The 20,785-nt window shown below is 37.2% G+C and overlaps 1 protein-coding gene across 3 annotated transcripts in view; it reads left to right on the forward strand.

The window, feature by feature from the left end:
* LOC139453334 (protein mono-ADP-ribosyltransferase PARP14-like) overlaps positions 1 to 20,785 on the forward strand; it is an 84,850-nt gene that overhangs the window by 39,472 nt on the left and 24,593 nt on the right. For all 3 annotated transcript variants that reach the window (XM_071235004.1, XM_071235006.1, XM_071235005.1), the window contains exons 9-16: positions 2,417 to 2,499; positions 3,907 to 4,137; positions 4,752 to 4,973; positions 5,380 to 5,440; positions 10,359 to 10,462; positions 12,283 to 12,519; positions 17,878 to 18,102; positions 19,088 to 19,235. In XM_071235004.1, the coding sequence (XP_071091105.1) occupies positions 2,417 to 2,499; positions 3,907 to 4,137; positions 4,752 to 4,973; positions 5,380 to 5,440; positions 10,359 to 10,462; positions 12,283 to 12,519; positions 17,878 to 18,102; positions 19,088 to 19,235 (1,311 nt within the window). The remainder of the gene's footprint in view (positions 1 to 2,416; positions 2,500 to 3,906; positions 4,138 to 4,751; positions 4,974 to 5,379; positions 5,441 to 10,358; positions 10,463 to 12,282; positions 12,520 to 17,877; positions 18,103 to 19,087; positions 19,236 to 20,785) is intronic.

Raw genomic sequence — 20,785 nt, forward strand, 5'->3', positions numbered from 1 at the left:
ACAACCTTGAAACTATTGACAGAATTTATATCCAACTTACTAAAAGTACATACTGGAGATATGAATTTACACTCTCAAGTTGTCCTGGCAACACCCTTAAAACTAGATAAAGAAATACTGTACATTCTATCATGGACAATATTCCAAACAGTAATAACACTTAAAACTTGTAGCATATAACACCCATTGATAAGATAACAAAGACATTCATTCTAAATTATCTCCCTTGAATTACTAAATCACCTTCATGGAAACATTCAGATGCTTATATCAAAGGCATACATTCATCAAATCAACTGACAATATAAACAACATATACATCACTTGAAATTAGTACATAAAACTTCACCATGTTTGCCAGTGAAAAGAATAATGAAGAAATTCAACTTCTGCATTATCTACCTTGGATTACTAAATAATTGACATGAAAATATTTAGCATAGAAAGAGATAAACAATTCTTAAAAACTCCTGTTGAAATATTAATAAAGATATTTATGAATTATTGATGAAAAACAATGTTATAAACAAAGTTCCAAAGTATTTAGAATATTGATAATATTTTGGTTAAAACAATATATATATATATGATGATGATAGTGAAAAGAATTTAATTTATACATTTGGAAAAAGGATGATGAAACATTTACAATGAATTTTATTCAAAATGAGACAAACAAGCCTTTAATAAAAACAAAACTTATTTCAAAGAAACTATCACAGTAAACCTTGAAATATCTACACATACTTCTGATTAACTAATAACTAATTGACAAACCTATCTACATGATCTAGTAATACTTTGACAATATACTCAAGGAAATCAACCTTTCAATACATCATACACCATAACCACTTCTGAGTCCTGACACTGTTGAACGATAACTTCAGACTAACACAATTCAATAACAATATTTATCTTGAGAGACAATCACAAAGCATAAGGATATATTGGAAATTTACTCTATTTTGCAACCACATGACTTGCTAAACACTTGTCTGAAGATACAACAAACTTTGAACGAAAACATTTTCACGCTACAGATTTGTTTACTTCCGCAAAGGGAAATAACTCTCTCACACATACAGGCAATACCGCTCAGAAATTTGACATGACGAAATAACATAAATTCTCATCAAATTAAACTTATTCCTATCTAAACTTATCTGAACTACAGAAATATTCATTTCCATACATTTCTACCATAAGCTAATGGACAACTTCAATATATCTATGCTATTTATGCAATAACAACTTTTCTGACCATGCCGTTCGAGCAGACGAAAAACTTCTATGCATTGGGCCGACAATAATCATGAAATACAAACTATTTAATAGTGTTAATTAACATGATATTGCTAACAATTAAATGTTTATATGCTTATGAGATGGAAGGTGTGTATTTTGTGCATTGACAACTCACCTGAAGCCAAATAAAGACAATATTAGTGGAGATGTAAAACATTTAATGTTTTCAACAGAATGGAGTAACATCAACTGCGCATGCGTCAAGCGCACATGGCACCGAAGATGCTGTTTACGTCCAAACCACTAATATATATGAATTTGAAATGGACTTCTGGTGAATTACAATATTGATAAAATATATGACAATTGTACTTCTTTACACTCACACACATTGTTTTTTAATGTGAACAGAACACAATGACGGTTCAACTATCAGGTGTTCATAAAAACACTTTTGTAATGCTAAAAAAAATTATAGTCTTGGTTCTCAGGTACCGCCTGCCTTATTATAAAGTCTGCATGCAGTTACTTCCCTTTACATGCACACTGCTTTACTGCACACTCATGTTATGGTCATGGCGGCAAAAGGTGTTTGTACCCTTGTTTATGTAGATAGGCCCTTTCCCGGGTTGATGGTACACAACTGTTTTGTTTGGTTACATACTAGTTTGAACAAGCAAAAAAAAACCACTGCACCCCCGCACTATATTTTAAAAAGTCATTGCCTGGGAACCAATTCTTTGATTTTTTTTATCCTAAGGGTAAATAATGCTTGTTATTAACGCAGGTTGTTTTCAATCATTTGGTGTCTCCAGTGTGTCACTGCTGCCTCTCCTGTATCAATGCAAATCGTGGTCAAATGGCAAATTTTTAAAGCGCCATTACTTTTTTCTGCTACTATATTATTATTATATGGTGAGTTTCAATAGATTCCATATAAAATATACTAATATATACTGTCTCTGTCTATTAAAGGCTATTCTTGTTGCTGTTTTCCACATGTTCCACCTTCACTTTTCATTACTAAAAGCAACATCTTGTTAAGGTCACACAGTAAAAGACAAGTCCCTGGACAGTTATTTGTTGGATTTTCTTTCCTCATAATATTTATTTTGTATACAAATGCATTATCAAAATGTTCCTCAAATATAATGTTGCTAATTTTCAGTGTTTGCAAATGAGACCCAACAGATGGCAGAAAGAGATGCTATTAGTGTTTCAGTTATCAAGGGAGAACTTGTGAAACAAGAGGTAAATGTGACTCCTTAAAATCATGTTATGTCATGTGCATGTGCATGTGCATGTGTTTGTGACGGGTGCCACGGGTGGGGCAGGATACGCTCACCTTTTTGCGAACACCTGGTATCATCACTATTTGATAGTGATTCATAAATACATGCTCATGTGATAGTCGGAATCGTACAATCGACTCTGCTGTAAGCAAAGGTTTCTGTTAGATATAGAAAGGGTTTTATTTATATTCTTCTATAGAGAATGTGTCAAGAATGTACAAAGATGCACCCTATAGGTTTCAGATTATGGGTTTCTCCAAAGTTTTAATGTCTTGAAACAATCTTGTTCAATATTCTTCCTTTTAGGATCACATATTGGGTAACTCAAAACACAGCACATTTTCTGGCATTTATTAAGGGGTGTGGCCTGGAGCATTTGCCAAGTCATAATATGTTCTACTGACTGTGTCCAACAAAAGTGTGTTTACCCTCACTTGTTGATGGAATCTCAAACAACAAAACACTTGCACTTACAACTATCCAAGTGCTAACTACCTTGATGGGTCTAATTTAAGAAAATGAAATAAATTTGTCTTTTAAAACAAACAAATGTATAGTGTCTCTTGTGATAACCACAAGGTCTCTTTGAAATGGCTTGTTGCTTCTGACAGGAGCCCAAAGCAAATCAAGAATAAAACTTGTTTCCGTTTACAATTTGAAATCAAACATCATTAACCAGCACAAATACTACTACTACTAATAATGACATTTGTAACATCAGATTCTGATTTGGACTAGTTTCAAGGATGAGAATGTGTGTCAAATGGCAAATGCCTCCAACCACCAATCAACCATGATCAAGGCTATTAAATATAAACTTTTCAAAGATTCCAATCAGTCATCATTCTTTTGTTTATATACTTTTGGTATCACTTGTTGGGATTTTTTACCTTATAACATTGTTTACAAAACAAGCTCCTCCACTCTATTTCAACCACACACCAATCTACTCAACTGTATTTCATAAACACTGCCTCATACTTGTATATACATGCTTCTCGGGGCGGTGGGGTAGCCTAGTGATTAAAGCGTTCACTCGTCACGCCAAAGACCCGGGTTTGATTCCCCACATGGGTATATGGAATATTGCTGAAAACGTTGTAAAACCATACTCACTCACTCACTCACTCACTCACTTCATGCTTCTCAACCATACTCTGTACATTACTTGCTTGATGACTGTGTTTGAACCTTCACCGAAACATCACTCCTAATTGTAATGAAAAAGTTGTTCATGCATATATCGTATCCCTACTTAGTACTCCAACTTCGAAATGCCTCTCATAAAACTCATTCAGCTCATAAAACTCATAATAATAATAATACATGACAGTAAGAATGAATAACAGCCAGTTTTACTTGACAGGTTGATGTCATAGTGAACACAGTCAGTCCAAGTCTGATACTTCATGAGGGTGCCATTTCCAAGTCAATCTTTGCGGCAGGAGGCAATGAGCTTCAAACACTCTGTTACAAAGCCCGCCCAAGAGACTTTCTGGGAGGACAATTTGTAGCCACTAAAGCTGTAGGAAAGTTAACTTGCAAAGAAGTTTTCCACTGCTGTCTCCCATCCAAACACTTATATAACAGTGGAGCGGTAAGAATCTAGGATAGTCAGTTAAGTTCAATATATTCATGACTATTTACAGGTAAGTACTGTGGGTAAATATTTCTGTTAGGTAATGCAATTGTTATTATTCAGTGAAGTTGCACTGTTCATTTTCCTTTGATCTGTCTGTTTCTATAAGATTTACGTAAAACATTAAGTAAGAATATATTTTACCTCAACAGGAGCAAGGTCCAATTTGACCTTACATAATTGCATGTTGCAAATCGAGTACAAGATTCAAAATATAGGAAAGACATATCACAAAATAATAAAATATGTATGTTTCGAGTTTTTGTTTTGGTTCTGAAATAATAACAAGATAGATGAATGTTTATCAATTTATGTGAAGGTTTTGATTAAGATAAGTGAAAGGTCAAGGTTCATCTTCAGTATTTATGAAGGAAATTTTTGAATATCAGTGCTGGAAGTAACTTTTGTTAAGTGTCTGACTTTGTTGACATGTCTAACTGTTGACTACATATCCATCCATGGCATCACAAGTCCAGATAAATTCAGGTGATCTACAGAATCTTTTACCTCTATTTCTTTTGTTATGGAAGTGCTTGTCTCTAGTTTTAATCATTTTTGACTAATAATTTCAGGTCTTTTTGCAATTGATGAAGGACATGCTGGATGCAGCTGCAAGGAAACAATTTCAGAGTATTGCTCTACCAGCTCTTGGCACAGGCAACTTGGGCTATGACGCAAGTAAGGTTGCTGGGTGGCTGTATGAAGCAATTCGGACACACAGGAAAGTCAATCCCAGCTCAAGTCTGAAAAAAGTATTGATGGTGATCTTTCACAAGGATAGCAAATCATACGATGTAAGTAAACCAGAATGTATGTAGGCACTTTCAGCCGTTCAATTTCTTTCTTTGAAAAAATAAACTGTATAAATGGTGCATTATATACATTAATACTTTATATTCATGAATCATTAAAAAGTGTATTAGGACAAAAACAAATTTGCAATACCAATTTAAGATGCCAACCCAATATTTACCCATTTTGGCCTCAGACTGGTACAAAGCCAAGACACAAACATTGTTGATTACAGTAGGAACAGTATATACTTTTTATGGAATAATTAAATTCTATATGTTGTCTGAATAATAATGCATGGTAAGTTTGAATGATCATGTAATGTAGGGTGAGAGTGTCTTTGGATGTTGATCAATTCAAGGAAAAATGACATTTTGTCTGTTGAATGAACATGTGGTTGCTTTTCAGGCATTTCAAACTCAACAGAAAATGTTTGAAGAAAAACCTGACACTGCAGGATATAAAAAGGGTAAGACTATCTAAACTATGTTGATTTCCATTCCTCATTTTCATCTCTTTTATTCCATCTTCCCGAGGCAAGGGCATTAACTGACTATAAAAGTCCAGTTTTCACCCTTTGCTGAACTCAGCTGGAATTCTGGAGTTACAGTTTGGCTTAACTAACGAGTCTATGCTTAGTCCAATCAAAATTGCGCAATGAACAAGACATCTGGTTAGGGCTCAGTCACACATTCAGGATTTTTACTGCTGTCCTTGTTAGGACCATTCCAGATTAAAATTGGTTGAAAGTCTGATCAAGATCCTGTGATTCATGGTGGGAAATTCACAAATTGGTAAAAACATTTATTTAATCACGACAACAATCAGATATTGTTCTTGAAGTGTCCCGATTCACCCATTTCCAGCCAAATTCGTCTCCGATTCTCCCGTTCTCAATCTGAATCTGATCCGATTTGTATCTTCCGCATGGTAAGAAACAACCAAGTCTCCCCCGACAGCATCCCAAATTCTCCCGAATGCGATCTGACAAAGATCAGACAGTGACCGGACAGTGAACCGACAAAGATGGCTTGCATTCAATATGATCTGGACGCAATCTGGACAATGAACAATCATATGGAGATGCCAATTAAACTGCGACAGTGAGGTGCATGACAATATGGTAAAATGTTTTTACGATGTTTGAACACCATGCAAAGTGACGCCAATTATTTGATAGTTTTGATTTTAAATTGTTTGATAACAGTCAATAACTACGTATGTTTGTTTTTATGGACATCTGTAATCTATTGATGTTGACCAGGCAGTCACGCCTACAAGTGACTCTCTCTCAGGCCGTCTTTCACTCGCTTGTTCGGAGAGCCGTCTTTCGTATGCGTAACGGGGGTGTAGGACGACTTGTTTACCATTTGCGAGCAGTTTGAGGAATGTAGACATGTTTAAACGCGCTGGCACACAGGTGTGCATTCGTGTGCCCGAAAAAGTATATATATGTTGTTACACTATGACGAATAGCTTTAAGAAAATACTGAAATAATGTTTCTGAAAAATATGCACAAAGGAGAAAATCGCTGTCCAAAATCGGCAAATTTGGCTCCAATTTCGTACATTTCTCTCCAAATTTGACTCTTTTAATTGATTTTCTACATTTTATATCTTCCACCATATAATATATTACCCATTTCAAAATTGTTTTCGTTATACATGATCAAAATACATTTCTTCCTTGTTCTAACCACGAAACTACGCGCTAAATAAATATCATGGATATTATACATACCATTCTGATTCAGACACATTTAGTGTAACAAGAGGGATGATCCGATTCAACGTTTTAGTCCGGCATCGGTTACCTCCCTTTATCAGCTTGTCGACCAGCCACTTGTACGCGAAACGGTTCGCACAGTTTCGAAGAAAGTAAACATGTTTCGACGCAATGGCAAATGGGTGTGCGTTGGTGTGCATGAAATAATTCATATATTTTGTAACTCTACGATGAATAAGCTTTTAGAAAATACTACATGTTAGTTTCTGAAAAATATGTACATAGGAGAAAATCGCTGTCTGTCAAAAACAGAACATTTTGCTCATTTTTTTCACATTTTTTTCCGAATTTGACCGTTTATTATTTTTCTTATGACATTTTTTTCATGTCATACGATAACTAGTATGATTATCAATGACTCTATGTAATTTTGTTTAATTATGTTCACAAATAACACTTGTAGAGACATTTATGTGCAACATGCAGAAATCCATGGTTCACTGACAGACCGTCACGCATACGAGTGACCCCTCTCAGGTGGTCACTTGTACGCGAGATGGGAAAAACCGTCTCGCATACACGTTACGTCCTCTACTGGATGAACTATTTCCCCACACCATCCAGACAACACATGACATTGTTATGAGTTTGATCCAACACAGCAGAATCTGTCACGACATAGTCACGATTGTAATCCGACTAGACAAAATCGGCTTAGTTTCCCGAATGTTATGGGATGCACCATACTGTCTGGAGTGCTTGGCCGACCTCTATGGACTTTTCCTGATCCATAGGACTTGGTTATGAACGTATACGACTGCATTTAGATAATGATAGGACATACCAGATCGGTGAGGATTGTAATCCGACTTTTTCACTTTTTGTGTCGTAGTGCGATCTGATCTCAAACGGGAGGCCATAATTGGCACTATGTTAACGCATCCTTAGTAAAGACATTGATTTCAATGTCGACTGAAGGTTTTGCAAAGCTCGGTACCGCAAACTTGGCATCCACAGATATTTTCCAAATCTTTTCAGGTTTTTAATCAAGGTGCTCAAGTGGTTTGATGCATTTTGCAATGTAAGGCCCGTTTTGTTACAATATAGATCTTGATTATCGATCAGATCAACTTGACTGGCCTCTGCCAATTGTTTGAAATAAATGCAAGTGATATAAGAGGTGGAATCTGATTAGTCAGTGGAAGGGACATAGAAGGGACATAACTTATAATAGCCACTGGAAATTCCAGCAAGGGAGGAAACTTGACATTTAAAGTCAGTTAAGGACCTTGCCTCGGGAAGATGCTTTCATTCAAACCTAAATCAAACTTTGTAGGGTTTTTATTTGGCAGTCAGATTAGCCATAGGTCGTTGAAAGCATATATTATATACTGATTATGAAAGAGATAAGACTCCAAAGTAGTTGTTGAAGAAAATTGTTGTATTAACAAGAGTAGTGGCTGCTATTTTACCAGAACATATGCTCAGAAAGGGGTATTCTCCTGTGACTTCTTCGCTGGAACTATTGTAAACTCTAGATATATAATGGAGGATATTGATATGTTTCGTATTGGAGAAAATGTATTGTTATTAACCTGTGCATTGATATGTGTTACTTTTTCCCTCAATGTGTTTGCTTGAACTTGTTAAGTGGGCACAATACCTTGAGTATTTATGATTAGATTTTGACTACATTTCTTAATTCATGAGTAGTAATTATAAGGTTTAATAATATATCAACATATTCACCTGTACTTAACATGTGTAAAAATCATGTCAAATGTCAAGGCCATTCACACATTGACAGAATTATCAGTACTGGTATAATTCAGACTAAATCTACAGTATGTGTGAGTATTATAAGGGTAATGCTATTTTTCAGGGCATCATCATTTGAAGAAGCCTGGGGTCTTCCATTAACTGCCCGACGAAGGACAGTTAAAAAGTTGAAAAGACTGAGGGCTTCTGCAAATGATAATGCCCTGAAAAATAGCATCACTGTTATTATAGCTAAAATTGATGGAATTTGTTATCAAATTAAAAGAAACAACAGTATTGGTTTTGAAACATATACTGCAATCAACACGAATGTCACTGACCCACTTTTACAAATACGGAAATGTCATAGAAAAAACCAGATGACGTCACTATTGAATGTGACGTCACCTATCCCTATCCTATGATATCACCTAACAACAGGCATGATAATGGCCCATCGTCAAGTAATATGAAGGCATTATCAAGTTACAGTGGCCCGCTCATTTCTGATAACATACGGGCAGTTTATTGATAATTCTATCCATTTTAGCTATAATCATTTGTAACACGTATGACATGCTTGTAATTTGTAATTTGATTTTTGTTATTAAGGTAGCTGGATGCATGACATATTCTGCTTTTAACTTGTACTGATTTTGACATGTGTTTTCTCAAACCAGAAGTGCTTATGATGTATTGGTAGAGGGAAATGACTTAGACATAAGACAACAAATAGGAAGAAAAACTTAATATAGATGGATATTGATAAACTGTTGTTTCATTTAGTGAAGTCCAAATCATTCAAACATTTTTCTGGTAGGAATATGTTGGGCATTCAGGAAATAGCATACCAACAGTTCAAAACCAAAGTAAACAAGAAACCAACCCCAACAGAACAATACATGTAGCTCAGGTTCAACCAATGTTTCTTTAAAGGGGAAGTGTACACGCAAAAATCACTCTCTTTCTTTTTCTAAACAAAGCGCAATTTTAGAATAAGTTAGTGTCTGTGTTTGAAAAGATACACTCATTTTTTTCACAGTGAAAGTAGGAAGCTCACAATAGTGTGAAAATGATATGCCGTTATGAGGACTTCGTTTTTCTAACTAAACAGGCCTGAGTTATCCCCCTTAGATTATGACGTAATTGGTGCCAATTCAACTGGGTCCCTGTCTATTCTCAACGCAAAAGATATCAAGTACCAGTTTGCGGTAAAACAACATGGCCTACGACACACTCCGGCGCAGTGGTGACTCAGCATAACACTATGCTGGCTGGCATCTGAGATGCTAGAATCACAAAACTGTACCTACACCATGTGAAGCGGCTCTAACAAAGCATGATGACGTCATAATGTTTATCAATTGGCACCAATGACGTCATATTGCAAGGGGCATAAGCCATGGTGTTTTTGTTATGGAAATAGAACACCTGGTAAATGTGAAAAATATATATCTTTTAATGCAAAAAATATGTTAGTTAATTGTTATATTTTTATATTTTTGTCTACGACACTTCTAGGTTAACACTTTTAATGTGGAAAAAGTACAAGAAAAATAGGTTCATTTCCGTGTGAACTTGCCCTTTAATTTCCTTGATTATATATAAGTCTTACGTCTTATTGCAGGAAATAATACTTATTATATCTGGTTGTCTTTGTTCACGTTTTAGACTCTTGATTACATATCCAGATGAACTTTTATGCCATGGCCTTCTTTCTTTACCAGACAAAAACAAAAAATTTTTATTTCCCTTAAAACAAATCATTCACACAGCGTATTTCAAATGACCTGCAGGGAGTAACACTTAGAGTGAGGAACCAAGTGTTTGTTTGCTGCAAGAATGAAGAGAACTACAGAAAAATGTCACATTGTCCGTAACTTCTAACACTCCTTCTTCATAGAACCAACTTATGCAGATGTTGTTGCACCCAAGACAAATAAAGGCAGACGTGACAGAAGAAAAATTGAAATCATCTTGACAGAGGGCCAAATTGCAAAGCAGCAGGTAACCTTTCAAATTTTCACTTGCTAACATCACCAGTATTAGGTAATAACTAGGTTGGTTTTTTTAGGTCTCTGGCAACTGGAATAATGTTAAAAGCGACGTTAAACCCAATTCACTCACTCACTTCCAGAGAATCAATTAAGTAGGAGTATGAAACATAAAAACAAGAATTTGGAAATGGTAAGTGAAGTACTATGATGATATTTATAAAATTCGGTTTGTGATTCAGTTTCCTTCAATATACTGCCAGCTGTTGAAGGGTTAAGTTTACAAAGTATCCAACATGCATTTCGATCAGACAAAACACATAGACAGTGACTTGATGGCAAACTGGCTCTTTGATTAGCTATATTTCATAATTTGCAATAAAATGTTCGATCAAGAGCTGTATTAAATTCATTGTTAAACAAGCTGAAACTATAGACCAGGAACTACTGCGAATGCTTAATGACTTCATCATCAAGCTATGACATTAGTTTTATGATGAAACATGATATATGTAACTGTTAAAATGGAAAATGCCAGATAAAAATCTGTCTTGATCATCAGCAGCATAAAACTTCACTCACTCACTCACTCACTCACTCACTCACTCGTCATCATTTCAATAAAAAGACACTTGTTTCCTGATGACTTAGACATCTATAACATATATGAACTTATTTAACATGTGACACTTTGGACAACACATAAGCAGATGCAATTAAGAAACATGAATTCGTCCCTGAAAAGCATTTCAAGCAGAATAAATTTTATAAAAAGGTCTTCTCATTGCCTGGATACCCAACAGAATGGACCTTAAGAAATATAACTGAACTACTTATCCCCAGTGAAAATGATAACACTGTTGTTTTATAGATAGAAAGAGTAGATAAGATTGACTTTGTTACGGCTCCAGAGAACAGTTATTTGTTTTTGGCTGAATTTGACCACCGCCTCTGCCTTTTGTTTTTGAAACTATGCAGTGCTTAGACATCTAAGGGATATCAGCCCTGGGGCCCATTCATCAAAGCGATTTTACCGCTAAGGTGATCGCAAGTCCCATACTTTAACATGGGCTTACGATCTTCGTAGTGCTAAGATCGCTTTGAAGAAATGGGCCCCCGGTGATTTTGTTTTAACACATTGATCAGTCATGTCAAGGGTCAAGGGTCAAGGTATTCCTATATATATAATGCTATTTTTTCATTGATACTTTCGAGAGAATCTGAATTTTTGTTTGTTTGTTTGTTGTTTAACATCGCACTCAGTAATATTCCAGCTATATGGCTGTGGTCTGTATATAATCAAATCTGGACCAGACAATCCAGTGATTGACTTCATGAGCATAAATTTACGCAAATGGGATACAATGCCATGCATGTTAATCAGCCATCTTTTTTCTGTATGTATTGAAATTTGACATGGGTGTAGTTTGTAGTAGGGCCTAACATATTTTCCACTTTTTGCTGTTATGAAATTTGACCTTTATTCAACTTTTACAGCATAAGAATGAAAGTCACCAAACTGAAATGTTATCATGGGCAATCACACAATCAAATGAGGTGCAAAGTTTGGGGAAATATATCTTCAGACCCACTGTATTCTAGTCTGCCACCTGATAATGTTTGAAAAAATTATCTGCATACATTGGGGTGCAATGGCAAAAGGTTGGTATTCACAGGGAACCAAACATGACTTCAAAGAGAAAGGTTCTTTAATCTGGTGTGAAGTTGTAGTAGGCAATAATTTCACCAAACTAAAGTTTTCACACTGGAATGTGTGGTGGTATAAAGTGGTCGTGAAGAGGTTGCTACTGTTTTTTACATGTTTTGTTTCAGACTGACGTCATTGTGAACACAGCAGACAATTGGCTGGATTTAAGCAAAGGAGCAGTGTCACAGTCGATTTTAAAGGAAGCAGGAAGTTCTATTCAAGAGGAATGCAACAAAAAGTATAAGTCGAAAACACCCATTCCTGAAGGGACATTTGTTGTCACAAAAGCAGGAAAGTTGAAAAGCCACTATATTTATCATGTGTGCTTGCCAAGGTTTTCTTACCCAGGAAGCGAAGCAAAGGTAAGTACATTGAAATAGGGTTACTTTTCAAAAGAAGGTAATATGCTGTAAATCATGGACTTAATTCAAGGATGAATGTAATGCGAAAAAGGACATAGGATCAGATTGATTGTTCCCTATTTTAACTATTAGTGATCTGTCTTGCAGGAAGCTGTATATGAAGTTTGCCATGTTCTACTCCATTTTGTGCTAGTTTGAGTCTGTCATGCCATACCATGTCAAAGGCTTTGCTCAAATCCCGGAATACTGCATCTAGGTATTGTCTGTTTTTAATAATTGGGCCTTTTTATTATCCCCCGCCGCGCGAAAGCGCGAAGCGGGGGATATAGTATTCACGACCGTCCGTACGTCCGTACGTCCGTACGTCCGTCCGTACGTCCCACCTGTTTGTTGCCGCGATATCTCAAGAACTAAACACTGGATTGTCTTCATATTTGGAACTATGGTGTATATACAGACTCCGCAGACACCAGTCGGTTTTGGTGACCTTGACCCCATTTTCAAGGTCACAGCAGGCATATCTGCTTTTGGAGTTGGAAAACAGTGTTGCCGCAATATCTCAAGAACTAATCTCTGGAATGTCTTCATATTTGGAACTATGGTGTATATACAGACTCCGCAGACACCAGTCAGTTTTGGTGACCTTGACCCCATTTTCAAGGTCACAGCAGGCAAATCTGCTTTTGGAGTTGGAAAACAGTGTTGCCGCGATATCTCAAGAACTAATCTCTGGATTGTCTTCATATTTGGAACTATGGTGTATATACAGACTCCGCAGACACCAGTCGGTTTTGGTGACCTTGACCCCATTTTCAAGGTCACAGCAGGCATATCTGCTTTTGGAGTTGGAAAACAGTGTTGCCGCAATATCTCAAGAACTAATCTCTGGAATGTCTTCATATTTGGAACTATGGTGTATATACAGACTCCGCAGACACCAGTCAGTTTTGGTGACCTTGACCCCATTTTCAAGGTCACAGCAGGCAAATCTGCTTTTGGAGTTGGAAAACAGTGTTGCCGCGATATCTCAAGAACTAATCTCTGGATTGTCTTCATATTTGGAACTATGGTGTATATACAGACTCCGCAGACACCAGTTGGTTTTAGTGACCTTGACCCCATTTTCAAGGTCACAGCAGGCATATCTGCTTTTGGAGTTGGAAAACGGTGTTGCCGCAATATCTCAAGAACTAATCTCTGGAATGTCTTCATATTTGGAACTATGGTGTATATACAGACTCCGCAGACACCAGTCGGTTTTGGTGACCTTGACCCCATTTTCAAGGTCACAGCAGGCATATCTGCTTTTGGAGTTGGAAAACAGTGTTGCCGCGATATCTCAAGAACTAATCTCTGGATTGTCTTCATATTTAGTACTATGGTGTATATACAGACTCTGCAGACACCAGTCGGTTTTCGTGACCTTAAATTAATTTTCAAGGTAACATTAACTTAATTTTCAAGGTAACAGACTCCGCAGACACCAGTTGGTTTTGGTGACCTTGACCCCATTTTCAAGGTCACAGCAGGCATATCTGCTTTTGGAGTTGGAAAACGGTGTTACCGCACTATTGGTGACCTTGACCCCATTTTCAAGGTCACAGCAGGCATATCTGCTTTTGGAGTTGGAAAACGGTGTTGCCGCAATATCTCAAGAACTAATCTCTGGATTGTCTTCATATTTGGAACTATGGTGTATATACAGACTCCGCAGACACCAGTCGGTTTTGGTGACCTTGATCCCATTTTCAAGGTCACAGCAGACAAATCTGCTTTTAGAGTTGGAAAACGGTGTTGCCGCGATATCTCAAGAACTAAACACTGGATTGTCTTCATATTTGGAACTATGGTGTATATACAGACTCCGCAGACACCAGTCGGTTTTGGTCACCTTGATCCCATTTTCAAGGTCACAGCAGGCAAATCTGCTTTTGGAGTTAGAAAACAGTGTTGCCGCGATATCTCAAGAACTAATCGCTGGATTGTCTTCATATTTGGAACTATAGTGTATATACAGACACCGCATACACCTGTCAGATTTGGTGACCTTGACCCCATTTTCAAGGTCACAGCAGGCAAATCTGTTTTTGGAGTTGGAAAACGGTGTTGCCACAATATCTCAATAACTAATCGCTGGATTGTCTTCATATTTGGTACTATGGTGTACAGGCGGGGGATATTTTGTCACTCTGTGACAAATACTTGTTGAAATTTTATTTTCCATTTTAAGTATATGATCTAGACATGAGTGTCACTTTCCTGAAGCCGCTATGATCAGGTGTGATGTGGTTGGCAGTTTCAAGATGATGCATCAGACTTTAAGTAACCATGGCTTCCATAGCTTTGAACATGTTTGAAGTGAGTGAGATCGGTCAGTAACAGTTTGGTAGAGCTTGTCTTTCCCTTGCTTTAGAAACAGGACAACTGCAGTATGTTTCCATGCCTTTTGGACTTTGTGTTGTACTCAGTGAGTAAGCTCTTGGTTTTATCAGGGTTTTTTCAATATCTCGTAACAAATGGTGTCATGAGACCAGGTGAAGTGGTTTTTCTATGTTGTATTGCATCATCAAACTGTCACAGTAAATGGTATAATATCGTAAACCAGACGCTTGCTTTGCGGCTGTTTTGATATCTTAGGCATAAGCACTTTTTCCTGTTGGTATTCTTTGCTGAAGTTTTGTTGCTGCTGACAGATAAGAAGTGCTCGGCTAGAATGTTGGCCTTTTCTTTGACTGTATGGGTGTTGGCCAACTTAGAATGTTTTTAGGTTTATGCTTGCTCCTGATTGTGTGTATTTTGCTCTGTTTTAGCATTTGTTTTTCATTTGGAGATTTGCAGAATGTTTGCCATGACTCTTTCTTAGAATCATCTATGAGTTGTCTTACTTTTGTCCTGGCTTCTCGGACTTGGGTGAAGGATGATATATCACTTATTGACCTGTTAAGGGCTTTCTTACTCACTCTCCCAGCTTTCACTATTTCACTGTTACCATGGTACCTGAGTTTTGTCGGTTTCGTGGGATTTTTAAAAATTGATGTTTAAGCTGCTGTAATAATTGCTGAGGTGTGATTTTTGTAAAAAAGATCAGGATTATCCAATATTTCTGAGGATTTAAATGATGTACATTCCTTCCTGATTTGGGGCCAATCAGCCGTGGCATAGTCCCATGTGGGCTGAGGATTGGGCTGTTCCACTAATTGTGGTGGATTACCTATGCAGATGAGTATGGGAAGGTGGTCAGTTCCCCAAGTGTCATCATGGAATTGCCATTGGCAATGTGTGGCGAGGTTGTTGGTGGCAAATGTGAGATCAGTTGAACTCCATGTGTTGTGGACATGGTCATAACGTGTGGGACTGTTTAAAGTTCTGAGGTTCTTGTCTTTAACCCATTTCGCTATGATTTTGCCATATTTGCACGAATCGTTCCTGTCTCCCCATAAAGGACTGTGGGCATTAAAGTCATCAAGGATTATCCCATTTTGCCTACTACTGATTGTAACATGCAGATCCTATTTTGTTCATACTAAAGTATATATTTCTCAGCATGGTCAGACAAGGCGTCCAACCTCTGATCAGTAGGTCCGTGGTTCGAATCCCATCACGGGACTCGGACATTTTATGGCCACTACATAGGCGCCCAACGTGGGGTTGAGCACATTCATAGTAAATTCAAGCAAAATAAATCTCAGTCCCCTACTATGCGGCCAAGGACGTGCCTTCTGTTCACGGGGAAGTATGTAGCAGGACGTGGAGTCATCCCACAGATGACATCCTTACCTTGTCAGCTTGCTTTGGTTATGTGGACAAGGCGTCCGACCTCTGAGCAAAAGGTCCGTGGTTCAAATCCCATCAAGGGACTCGGAAATGTTATGGCCGCTGCATAGATTTTAGGTTACTCGATACAAATAATGGCAAAAATTGTTAAAAATTATTACCCAATATAGCAGAACATAGAAAAAATTATTACAATATGGTTTTGCAGTAAAGGAGTGTACCGGTAATACTTTGCAGTCCAATTTATGATTCTTGAACATCACTGATGTTTATTAACTAGTTATAATTACCTTGCCCTATTAATTGTTTTTCCGGAAATTAGGCAGACAAAAAACTAAGACATAAAATATTTCTCATATTTCTCATATCTAGATAGTCCCAACAGCAGGTACCTAGTCAAAGACAAATCAGCTGGAGGGAAGGTATTGGTTTTTTTCAAAACTGGAATGGCAATAAAGTTTGACAAAATAGTTTCAAAATCATGATCATAAACATAAACATTTCAAGTGTCATTTAAAGAGAACTCTGTCAAAAGAAATTATATGAATATTGTTTAGGTGAAATAAATGATTGGATACTGGGTGTATTATGTTATGGTTGAGACAAAATTGATATTTGTCCCCCAAGAAATGTTATTTTGAAGCATGCCATTGGTTGGAACATGTAACTAGAGAAGGACCAACAGCAGGGATCAAATAGATTCAAAAGTTTGTGCAAATTTTGATAATGTCTCCTAAGCAACTGTTGTATATTTGGTATATTAAAGTGTGCTTATGGCATGGCTTGTTTCTGGCCATCTGTCGGTGTAAGTATATCTATGGAAACCACAATGTCTATGAAAATGGAACATTGCAAGGATGATGCAAGCAACGATGCCTCTGAAATGTGTTCCGAGAAGTCGTCTGGCAACCATATTAGATTTGCTCATTACCCATCACTTTTTGTATGTATCATCATGAAATCTTCAGTAAGTATGTGGACTGAAACATAACATATAGTATGTTTTTTGCATATTTAAAATATTTTTCACTCTGCAGTGACGATTGAATTTCACATACCCGCATTTATATAGATTTACTCTATTTACTTCAACAACTCTAAGGGGCGGTCGGGTAGCCCAGTGGTTAAAGCGTTCGCTTGTCACACCGAAAACCAAGATTTGATTCCCGATATGGGTACAATGTGTAAACCTCATGTCTGGTATCCCCCGCCATGATATTGCTGGAATATTGCCAAGAGTGGCCTAAAACCAAACTCACTCACTCACTCACTCACACACTCAACAACTCTGAAACCTCATGGTTATTACTCTGAACATTTGTGTAGATTTATGTCATATCATCAAAGGTCAAGGTTATTGTGTAATAATTGTATAATCACGCAATCCACCAAGTCAATGAACCTGACCACCCGATCCATTAAAATGCCAGAATTGGTTGCTAGGTACCAATTCTAACCTGGAATGTATCAGGATTGTGGGATGTCAAAGGGAAGCCTGAAGGAATTGTAATGGAGCTGCTTTTGTTTCTCATGACATGAAATCATCTCCCTAGTTTTCCTCACTGGTGATAACATTTTTTTCAGGGCAAATTGTCCAATGTGATCTTACAATGCTTAAACACAGCATCGGACCACAACAGCAAGAAGATAGCTTTCCCAGCACTTGGTACAGGATCACTAGGATATCCTCCTGAAATGACTGCCAAAGTCATGTATGAAATGGTGAAGACATTTGAAGACACAGTCCATCAAACTTCAATTGAGAAAGTAGTATTCGTTGTTTACCCCAAAGATCACCATACAGTTCGGGTAAGTTTCAGGTAGAAGAATTAGGTTCTAAGATGCAACTTCCTCAAGTAAAGTAGCAATCTCCTTAGAATCAGATCTTTTACTCCAATATGAAATGTCTGCATGAAGAGATGAAGACACTTACATAGCACATTGTAGGTGTTGCGTTCTCTTCAGCCAATCATTGTCAAGGCTTCCAAATTCATGGTATGTCATGGTAAGAGCGAAGCATTCAAACCTTCTTTTTCTCATTTTTGCTTCTCGAAAACAAACTTAAATGACCAGTTCCGAATGTAAACAATTAATGCCATCCTATGGGTATGTTATACATCCAGAGTGTCATGTATTCACACCAAGGACTATTTGTAATCTCTGGGGGCAGAGATATATTTGGTTGACATTGAAATTTCCAAATCAAGGTGTGTACAGTAAAGAAATGGAAGCAGTATTAGGGAAAAATCCTTGAACACATTATCATTGTCTTGAGCTTGCAAGGAAGAAGTGGGATGGATGATACAAGGGCAGGTAACTCATGTTGGTAAATGCCAAGAAACAAACCAATCAAGAATTTTTCGTGTAGCCTGGTTAAAGCGTTCACTCGTCACGCCTTAGACCAGGGTTCGATTCCTGACATGGGTACACTGTGTGAAGCCCATTTCTGATGTCCCCTGCCCTGATATTGCTGGGATATGGGTAAAAGTGGCGTAAAACCACACTCACTCACTCTATTAACATTTTGCAAATCAGTTCTTTCTTACAGTTTGTAAACAGTAATAACAGTTTCTTCAGTGTGTTAAGTACAGCTAACCAGCTTCAGTAGCAGAGATATTAGTCATGTCATTTGATTGTGACAATGGTTGCAAAGCATTGTGATGCAATTTAATCCCTTTAGTGATTTGTTTGAACTCACCCAAAGCGATATAGCCAGTTGAGGCCATTTTTGGATGATAAATCAAAATCATGTCATTATCTTTTTATTCACTTCTCAATGTTTCTGTCTTTAAAGTCATTCAAGTCTTCTGATCAATGGTATAAAATGCATCATGGAAGAGGGGCTACACACGGGGGAGGAGGAGCTCCACATGGAGGAGGTGGTACTACATATGGAGGAGGAGGAGCTACACATGGAGGTGGAGGGGCAATGGGAGGACAGGGTGAGATGTCAGATGTTTTTCAACAAATGTAAACAAAGGATAAATACGCAAAAAGATATAGTTTTTCATGTTTTAGTATATTTTCGCAAAAAAAAGTTAACCATTTGATGACATATGTTATCCAAATGTGTAGACTTTAATGATACAGATGAAAGATATATGTAATTTGTTGAATTGACTGTGTAAGCTGTGACGAATAAGGGCAGAGTTGTTGTTTTGTCTGTATGAAGGGGTTTTGTCTGTATGGAGGGGTTTTGTCTGTATGGAAGGGTTTTGTCTGTATGGAGGGGTTTTGTCTGTGTGGAGGTTTTTTTGTCTGTATGGAGGGGTTTTGTCAGCTGTATATCAAATCTGAGTAAAGATCTAATTTGAATGAGATCAGAACAAAATGAAGGGTTATGTTCACATGAAATTTTTTGTTTGTTGTTCTTTTATTCCTTGGAGACATCACACAAGTTATTTAGACATTTGAATAAATCAGTGCTCTTCACGGCATTGTCGATTATTCAGTGTATGAATCTCTTTTCTATTATGATAAATACCCTAGACCTATTCATCACCCGACCTTTGTTTTGCATGACATAAGGCTAATATTATATGTCGGCCAATCAAATATCACTAGTGCAAATGTTTTGTAGCATAAGGACTTCTCTCTCCTTGTCTTTATAGTCAAGAAAACATTAGCTTATGTATATCTCCCTTTATAGCCCTGGTAATCAATAATGTCAAGGATCAAGGTCATCATCAAGGCCTGAATAAGAGTTTTATAGAACATAAGGCCATATACCGGTACTTTCCTTGTTACATTTAGTGACATTTAGTTCCAACTAGGGACATCATATCTGGCTGATGTGTCCCATTGTACATGTACTTATTACATAGATAGCTTAAGACATTGGACTTTATGTTGTTCATTGGGTAGGTGTTTTCCCAGTTCAATCCCATTGTGCCTACATCCATATATTCCTACATCCCATTGTGCCTACATCCCAATGTGCCTACATTCCAATGTTCCTACAGCCCTACATCCCCTTGTGCCTACATCCATATATTCCTACATCCCAGCTTGCCTACATTCCATTGTGCCTACATCCCATTGTGCCTACATGTGATAAAACCAGAACTGCTCTTACATATAAGGAAACTTGAGGCATTGGGATTTATGTAAGTTGTACCTCATTAGATGGTGTAAGGGATGGTAGATGCACATGGATACATATTGGCAAGTTTAGGTGTCACCTGATTTAGTAAATATTAATTTTCAATGCAAGAGAATAAACACTAGTGAAGATTCATGTTTCTGGAAAGGTTTGGGCCATGAAAAGGACCCAGTGGAAATGAGCTTTCGTTTCTGCATTTAATGCAAACACTCTTCGTGTTCATATGGGTGCATATAAGACTGATTGAATAAGATTCACAATAGGTCTCTGATAAAGTACTCAACTGTGTAGGTTGAGTTGATATATTCTTGTCAAATGAGGACATAAAATATTATCATATATATTTGACACAGAAAATAGAACAATGGACAATTTAGTTTTGATTTGGAG

This window comes from Haliotis cracherodii, unplaced genomic scaffold (assembly GCF_022045235.1).
Source record: "Haliotis cracherodii isolate W230 unplaced genomic scaffold, xgHalCrac1.p SCAF_9, whole genome shotgun sequence".
Taxonomy (NCBI): domain Eukaryota; kingdom Metazoa; phylum Mollusca; class Gastropoda; order Lepetellida; family Haliotidae; genus Haliotis; species Haliotis cracherodii.